The sequence below is a fragment of the Lepus europaeus genome, chromosome 20 (assembly GCF_033115175.1).
Source record: "Lepus europaeus isolate LE1 chromosome 20, mLepTim1.pri, whole genome shotgun sequence".
Lineage (NCBI taxonomy): Eukaryota > Metazoa > Chordata > Mammalia > Lagomorpha > Leporidae > Lepus > Lepus europaeus.
This window is the reverse complement of record NC_084846.1, coordinates 16,390,018-16,398,869: the sequence shown is the minus strand read 5'-3', so window position 1 is coordinate 16,398,869 and position 8,852 is coordinate 16,390,018. Positions and strand designations below refer to the sequence as shown.

Genomic DNA, 8,852 nt, shown 5'->3' with positions numbered 1-8,852 from the left:
TGGATCTCAGTGGGAATGCTTCCAGCTTCTCCCCATTCAATAGGATGCTGGCCATGGGTTTGTCATAAATTGCCTTGACTCTGTTGAAGCATGTTCATCCTATTCCCAATTTGTTAAGGTCTTCATTGTGAAATGTTGTTGTACTTTAACAAATGATTTCTGGTCCTCTGTTGAGATAGCGATGTGATTTTCCTCTTCAGTTTTGTTTGTTTTGTTTTGTTTTGTTTTACTGTGATGTATCTCATTGGTTGATTGTGAATATAGATCCAATGATAAATCCAACTAGGTCCAGGAGAATGATGTTTCTGATGTGTTGCTGGATTCAAGCGGCTGGTAATTTGTTGAGGATTTTTGCGTCTGTGTTCATCAGGGAAATTGGTCTGTAGTTCTCTCTGTCTGTTACATCTTTTTCAGGGTTAGTAATTCATGTAATGTTGGCTTCATAGAAGGAGTTTGGGAGGATTCCACCCCTTTCGATTGTTTTGAATAACTCGAGAAGAACTGGATTTAGTTGTTTGAATGTCTGGCGCAATTTAGCAGTGATGCCACCTGGTCTTCCTGGAGAAGATCCCAGAAGCACAGGCAGTGAAAGCCAAAATTAATAAGTAGGATTACTTCTGTCTGAGAAGCTTCTGCACTGCACACAAAACACTCAGCAAACTGAAGTGGCAGCTGACAGAATGGGACAAATATTTGTACACTATTCAAATGACAAGAGATTAAATTCCAGAATATATAAAGAGCTCAAGAAACTCAACAAAAACAAAACCAAGCATCCAGTTAAGAAGTGGGCAAAGAAACTGAATAGACGTTTTTCAAGTGAGGAAATTCAAATGGCCAGTAGACAAATGAAAAAATGCTCAGGATCACTAGGATCAGGGAAATGCAAATCAAAGTTTCACATCATCACCGTCACAATAGCTCACATACAGAAATGAACAAACAGCAAATGCTGGTGAGGATGTGGGAAAAGGGCAATTTCTCCACTGTCAGTGGGATTGCAAACTGGCAATATAGACCTACCATATGAACAAGCCATTCCAGTCAAGGGAATTTATCCAAAGGAAATGAAATCAGCATATGAAAGAGTTCTCTGTACCCCCATGTTCATTACAGCTCAATTTACAGTAGCTAAGATATGAAATCAACCCGATTGTACATCAGCTGAAGACTGGACAAAGAAAGTATGATGCATGTATACACTATGTAATACTACACAGCAGTAAAAATAATGAAATTTTATCATATACAACAAATGGACGCAACTGACATCCATTATACTTAGTGAAATAAGCGAGTCATAAAAGGACAAATACCACATGGTCTGTCTGATCTGTGATAAGTAATAGAGTGCATGAGCTATAATCTGTAGGAGCAAAACTGACACTTTGAGATGTGATGATTTGGAATAGCCCTTCACTTAACTTTTGGAGAACAGAGTTTCTCTTATTTGCTCTTGTTCTTTACTTCTTCCTTCCACATATTCTTTGGTGGAACCTCTACGTGGCATAGGTTTAATCGTATGAGAATAAAAATTAACTGAATATTGATCTCTGCAAAAATAAGAATGGAAAATGAAGAGGGAGGAGGAAAAATTGTTGGTGTATGGGCCGGAGGGAAGTGGGCAGGGGAAGAAGCATCTTGTTCCTCCAAGTCTGTGTATATTAAGTGCGTGAAGTTGTATTACCTAAGGAAAATTAAAAGAAGTTCTTGGCTGGCACACTATGGTACAGCAGGTTTAGCAGTCACCTGCAGCCCTGGCATCCCTAATGAGCACCAGTTCAAGTCCCAGATGCTTCAGTTTCAATCCAGCTCCCAGTTAATTCTCCTATATGGGCAGCATAAGATAACCAGTGTTTAGGCCCCTGTACCAACATTGGAGACCTGAATGGAGCTTCTGGATCCTGGCTTTAGCCTGTTTCAACCCTGAATGTAGTGGCAATTCAGTAAGTAGACAACGGATCAAAGATATTCTCCCTCCCTCCCTCTTTCTCTTTCTCTCCCCCTCTGCCACCTCTGCTACCTCTGCTTTCTTTGACTCTTTAAAGTAAATAAATTAAAAAAAAATAACTGAGGAAGCGAGAGAGAGAAGGAAAAAGGGAAGGAGAGACAGGGATAGAGAATGAGAGAGAGTTTCTTCTGCTGACTCACTCCCCAAATGCCTACAACATCGGGGCTGGGCCAGGCCAAAGCATAGGGCCAAGAGCCCCAGATTCATCTCCCACATCTGTGTTCAGAACCCCAATTCCAGAACCGTAACGCACTGCCCCCAATGGTGTTCATTAGCAGAAAGTTGCATCACAAGTGAGAACTAAACAAGGCACGCAATATGGGATATGCATGTAACATGGGATGTCTGAACTCAGCGTGCCCTTAAATCCAACTCCAGCATGGGACATCACTGTCAGGAAAATGTTCGACATCATTTATCATTCAAAGTTTCTGTGTTGTGTCAATGACTATCAGTCATCAGCCTGTCCATCTTCTACTTTTGTCTTGTTTTCGGAACTGTTAATTGTATGAAATATAAACCTTTATTGTTGTTAACTTTCCTGCATTATCTTCTGTACATATTAAATAGGTGGAAATAGGGCGTTACCTTTATTTATAGGTCATTGAATAGCGACAGGCTTAACATTTTTGTGTAATTATTCAAGGTCTTGCCTAATCTACTTGATGAGAAAATTCAGCTACTGATTTTGAGTCCCACGTAGCTGTCTGTGTGAGTGTGGATAAAAAAGCTCCCCCTCTCCAGCCTCCTCTCATTACGGGTGTGCATGTCCTGCTGTTGTAAATTGCCTCTCACTCTTAGCCACATGTGATCTCTGCGTGAAGAAGGTCAGAGGGAATAAACTTGGCGTTTAGTTTTTCCTTATAACCTACTGTCTCAGGGTATATCCCTTCTATCTTAATATCAGTTTTCTGGCAGTATTGATCTCCTTAAGTACGCAAATACCTCTGGACAACTGGGAAATCAGTCTATAATTCACTTCCTCTGTTGTATCTTCTTCAAGTTTAGTGTTTAATGTGATGCTGGCTTCATAGAAGGAGTTTGGGAGGATTCGCTCCTTTCCAATTGTTTCTAATAGTTTTAGAAGATTTGGAGTTAGTTCTGCTTCAAATGTCTGGTAGAATTCAGCGGCAAAACCATCCAGTCCTGATCTTGGCTTTGCTGGGAGGGTCTTTATTCCTGATTTAATTTCTGTCATGTTACTGGTCTGTTTAGATTTTCCTTGTCTTCATGGCTCAGTTAAAGTAGGCTTTATGTGTCCAGGGATCTATCCATTTCTTCTAGGTTTCCTGGCTTGTTGTCATACCAGCTCATTGTAGTAATTTCTGATGACTCTTTTTATTTCTGTGGTGTTGTTTGTTACATTCCTTTTCATCTCTATCTTTTCAGCATTTATTGATTGGGGTCTCTCTCTCTTTTTTTTTTTTTTTTTTTTTTTTAGTCAGTTGGGGAGAGGGTGTGTCAGTTTGTTTATTTTTTCAAAGAACCAGCTTTTCATTTTGCTGAGTTTTTTTTTTTTTGTTTCTTTCAATTTTGTTCATTTCTTCTCCAAGTTTAATTATTTCTTTTCTCTTAACTAGTTGTTGAATAGTTTGTTGTTGTTTCTCTAGGCCCTTGAGATGCATTGATAGCTCCTTTATTTGGTGCTTTTCCAATTTCTTGATGTAGGCACCAATTACTATAAACTTTCCTCTTAACACTGCTTTTGCAGAATCTCATAAATTTTGATATGATGTATTGTCATCTTCATTCATTTCCAGACATTGTTTGATTTCTCTTTTGATTTCTTCATTGACCCACTGTTCATTAGGAACATGTTGTAGAGTCTCCATGTGTTTACATACGTTTTACAGATTCTTGGGTTCTTGATTTCTAGTTTCATTCCATTGTGGTCCAAAAAGATGCATGGTATGTTTCAATTTTCTGAATTTTCTGAGACTTGCTTTAATGGCCTAGCATGTGGTCTATCCTAGAGAATGTTGTGTGCATTGGTGAGGAGACTGTGTATTCTACATCTGTGGGAAGAAAAATTTTGTAGATATCCATTATGTAGTTTTTAGTCTATATGTCATTTAACTGTTGTTGTTTCATTGCTGATTTTCTGTCTGATTGTTCTGTACGTTGCTGAAAATGGAGTATTGAAATCCTGCATTAAGATTATAGGGGCGTCTCTGTCTCCTTTTGGATCCATTATCATTTCTTTTAAATAGCAAGGTACCCTGTAATTAGGTGCATATACATTGTTTTTGAAAGGCAGAGTTACATAGAGGCAGATGGAGAGAGAGAGAGAGAGAGAGAGAGAGAGAGATTTTTCGTTCACTGGTCCACTTCCCAGATGGTCACAATGGCTGGAGCTGAGCCCGTCTGAAGCCAGGTACCAGGAGCTTCTTCCCAGTCTCCCATGTGATTACAGGGGTGCAAGGACTTGGCCCATTATCCACTGCTTCCCAGGCCTTAGCAGGGAGCTGTGTCAGAAATGGAACAGCCAGGCATCGAATTGGCACCTGTAGGTGATTGCAGTTTAAATAAAAGCCAGAGAGGTGCAGGTGAGTAGGGCAGGTCTCAAGACCCTGCTTGAGAAGCACACATGGACTACCCCAGTGCCTGGGTTCCAGTCCTGGCACTGCTTTCAATTTCACATTCCTACTCACACACACTGTGAGAGGAAGCAGGTGAACAGCCAAGTCCTTGGTTCCCTGACACCCAGCATGAGAGACCCAGATGCAGATCCAAGCTTCAGGCTTGGTGTCCCCGGCCTGCTGGCTTCCCAGAGAGGAAAGAGCACGTGCAGTGGACCAGAGGTGACCCAGTACCTGTGATAAACATGGGTGTTCAATGTGTGCAGAGGGAAGGTGGGCAGGGGGCCAGGTGAGTTCAGGTCTCCATTGAGAGGAGAAGCTGAGTCCTGCCTTGAAGGGGGACAGAGCCAGGCATGGATTTGAAGGACAGCAACAGTGGGATTTCTCAATTGTGTTTCTGCTAATAAAGAAAACCCACACTGTTGAGCAGATGGGGGCAACACACCTGCCACCCCGTCCCTGCCTGCTTCTTGGTTCCCCAGCCCTGCCCTCAGGTTGAAGGACAGTCTCCCCAGGATGGGGAGGAACCAGGACCATGATAGGTAGGCTGTGAGCCTTGTAGTACACTGAAGAGGAAAGTCTTCCCCGCTGCCTCTCTTGGGAATCCACAGTCTTGTGGCCCTGGAACCGGCCTTGGCAAAGGCCCCTTCCTACAGACACCAGCCCCTACGAGCTGCTGTGCTTTACCATCGATCTCAACTCTGGAGCCCAGGGCCCAGGGAAGCTGAAGTTGGGACGTGGCAAAGCCTCTCAGGACTTCTCCAGGAGGGAAACACGTCTTGGGCCAGGATAATGGGCACTGACCAGTTAGGGAACGCAGAATTGCAAGGTCAGGAGAACCAAGCCCACCAGAGGCATTGCCCAGGCCACCTCTGTGACTCCCAACAGGGCTTGCTTCTTGGGACCTTGTCGTTGTGGTCTCACATGGGCAGGTGCACACACGCCAGCAGGAACCGTGTTCCCATTTCACCTCTGACAATGGTAGCCATGTCACATGCATGCAGGGAGCTCACACAGAGTGCCTGCATGTCTGCCCTGCACACGGCTCACAGCCTTATCCCATGAGGATCGCCATGAACCATTTGTCACCCCTGGGGTGACCTTGAGATTTCTTGGAGTCCCTTTTCTCTGTAACTTCCCTGAGGCCTCCAAGAATGGCCAGCCCACCCACATAAGCTGGAATACAGTGCAGCTCTGAGTCTGTCCTGATAGGAGGCAGAACAGCAAATGAGCTCTGTGATGTGTATGGGGGAGCATTGATTTTAACTTCAGATTTGAAAGGAATGATCATTAGCTAAGTACCATCCCATCTACAGCTTCCCCAGGTAGTGAATGAGAGGCCCTGTCCTCTGCTGGCAGCCTCCAGCTGACTTCCAGCTCCCTCCTGTGTTCACAGGCAGCTTTGGAAGTCCATTCTCTGGCGAGGTGACCCAATGTCTTGACACTTGCAGGGAAACCTCAGCTACATAGCCTCCTCTGTTCTGAGCTGAACCCAGGCCACAACTGAAATTCTGGCCCAGCTCCAACCTGCAGCTGCCTGAGTCCACACTTGGCCAATCCCGTGCACTGTGATGTCAGAGTCCTTGGCCTCGGGGGTGGGGTCTTGTTCTCCATTGGCAATGCAGGTGGGTATTGGGTATGGATATGCAATTCTACCTCAGTGCACATCCCAAGTGACTAGGACCTCCCTGCTGTGTTAGAGGTTTAGGAACACTCCTTTCTCTACTCCCTCCCTCTCTTCAACTCCCTCCCTCTACACACCCCTCACCACCATCACCCCACCACCCTCTCACCTCCATCTCTCCCACACTGCAGTATCCAGCCCACATTGCCCTTTCAACCCCCCACCCCCAACCAGCCTCTGGAACCAATATTCTGCTCGCTAGGTCTTGGAGGTCAGCCTTTGTGGTAGGGCCAGAGCAATGAGAGGGGACTGTATTTGTCATGTGACATCCTCTTGCCTGTTACCTCCATCCATCCATGCCAAGGTGTACACACGGACCCAAACACCACACAGGACCAATTCCATGCATACAGTTCAGATTTTTATTCATGAGAAGCACAGAAAACTCTCAAGCAAGTGAAAAAGCTTCAGGAGGCTCAGCTTGCGACCCCTGATCTTGATGTGCTCTGAGGTAGGCTAGCGGGGGACCACCTTTCGGCTGCGGGGGCCAGGGCTGCGGGCTGGGGCCGGCAGGCAGCAGGCACACAGGAGGAATCTGAGGATGCTCCTGCCAATCCTCCTGCCCAGCCCCTGCCGGCCCTTGCTCGGGACAGAGGCCGATGCTGAGGTCCCAGGCTCCTGAGGCTCAGCTGCTGGGACCTCTGGCCCCAGCAGGTGCAGTCTGCTCCTGGGGCTGGGGGTGGAAGGGACGACCACAGGGACGGGCTCGGGGGCACCAGGGCTCCTCTCCCTCAGCTGTCCAGGGAGGGAAAAGGGAAGGACGGGGGCAGCAGCGGCAGGCTCTGGCTCAGGTTCCAACTCTGACTCCGTCTCCGGATCCAACTCCTTCTCCGGCGAGGGCTCCAGCTCCAGCACCAACTCTGAACCCGACTCCGCCTCGGACTCGGACTCCAGCTCAGGCTGGGGTTCCCTGTGTCCCTGAGGAGAGAGAGGAAGACGGGTGAGGAGGACAGGTGCACTCCGCACCTCCCTCATGCCCACAAAACCGTCAAGCTGCATGGGGAGACCATGGCCAGACCCACGCTCTGCCAAAAGGGTTGTACCTGCTCCAGGCTCCGGGAGTCCAGCTGCAGGGACCTCCGGCTGGATCCTCCAGGACCAGATGGCACCGAGGCTCCAGCGTCCGGAAGCAGACCCAGGCCCGCCAGGTAATCCTGGGCCTCTGGGTCCTCGGGAACCCCCAGGGGCTGCACCACGGTCACCTCCTCGCCCTCGGCTCCTTCTCGTATGGGATCGAACCACCAATGTTCCTGAGCGACTTCCACCGTGGGCCTGTCGCTTGGGTCCAGGTTGAGCAATGAGCTCAGGAGCTCCTCCAGGGCTGGGCTGGCCGCACACGGGAGCTCGTAGCTCCCCCTCTGGATGCAGTCCCGCAGCTCCTCCCAGTCCTTCCCTGTGAAGGGCATGGCCCCCGCCAGCATGGCAAAGAGGATGACCCCCAGGCTCCACATGTCTGCTGCGAATGGGTCATACGGCTCCTGCTGGAACACCTCGGGGGCGCTGTACTTTGGTGTCCCGCAGAAGCCGGACACCAGCTCGCCCTCGGGCAGCTGGCAGCTCAGCCCAAAGTCCACCAGCCTGACATTCATGTCTGAGTCCAGCAGTAGGTTTTTCAGCTTGAGGTCCCTGTGGGCCACGCCCTGCTCATGGCAGTGGCCCACGGCCGCCAGGATCTGATCAAATATAACCATGGCCTCAGGCTCTGGCAGGCCGCCCCGGCTCATCACGTACTGGTGGAGGTCGCCCCTGTCCGCCAGCTCCATCACCAGGCAGTGGTGGTGGCCGACGCAACCCACCTCCAGCAGCTCGATGATGTTCTTGTGGCTCAGGAGCTGCATGATGCTGGCCTCTCGCATCGCTTGCCTGGTGCCGAAAGGGTCCCTCTCGTCTTCCTTGAACAGCTTCACGGCCACCAGCCGCTGGCTGGACGGCTGGCGGGCCAGCAGCACCCTGGCGAAGCTGCCCCTGCCCAGGACTGACAGAAACTGGAGATCAAGCTGATGGCTGGTGAGGGCATCCAGAGCCTCATGGCCTTCCAGGTGGGTGTCCCTAACTACACTCTCTTCTCTGCTCTGGCTAATATTCCTGTCCATGTACGCTAACTAAGGAGCTACCCTAACTACAATAACTAAGAAAAGAAAGGGCCAACAAGGGGACTACCTGCCGATCTGACTACAGTGCCACACTAGCTATACTAACTACACTAATCAAACACAGTGGCAAGACTAAGCCCTATCTAACCAAAACAGAAAACAAAAACCAGAAAAACTCCAAAACAACAAACACTAAATAGCTACACTAACACTAAGAGATCTAGCAGCACTTCCTAGCTAAAGATGGGGGAAGCCAAAAAGAAAAAAAGTGCAAAAAAAGACACAATGGGCCAAACAAGAAATAGGAGGAAAACAACAAACTAAAACAAAATGGGGAAAAGAAAAAACCAAATAGAACAAGAAACAAACAAACAAACAAAACAGCACACCACCAACAACCAGCTCAAGCGCACGCAAAGATGGGTCCAAGTCACACAGGTCACCGAAATAGCTCCCTGGTAAAGCGGACAAAAACCTGGGCCGGG

The 8,852-nt window shown here is 48.0% G+C and overlaps 1 protein-coding gene across 1 annotated transcript; it reads right to left on the bottom strand.

Moving 5' to 3' along the window:
• Positions 1–7,245: 7,245 nt before the first annotated feature.
• On the bottom strand, positions 7,246–8,367 carry LOC133749354 (serine/threonine-protein kinase MARK2-like). The gene has a single exon (XM_062178528.1). The coding sequence runs from the start codon at positions 8,365–8,367 to the stop codon at positions 7,246–7,248; it is 1,122 nt and encodes a 373-aa protein (XP_062034512.1).
• Positions 8,368–8,852: the final 485 nt, after the last annotated feature.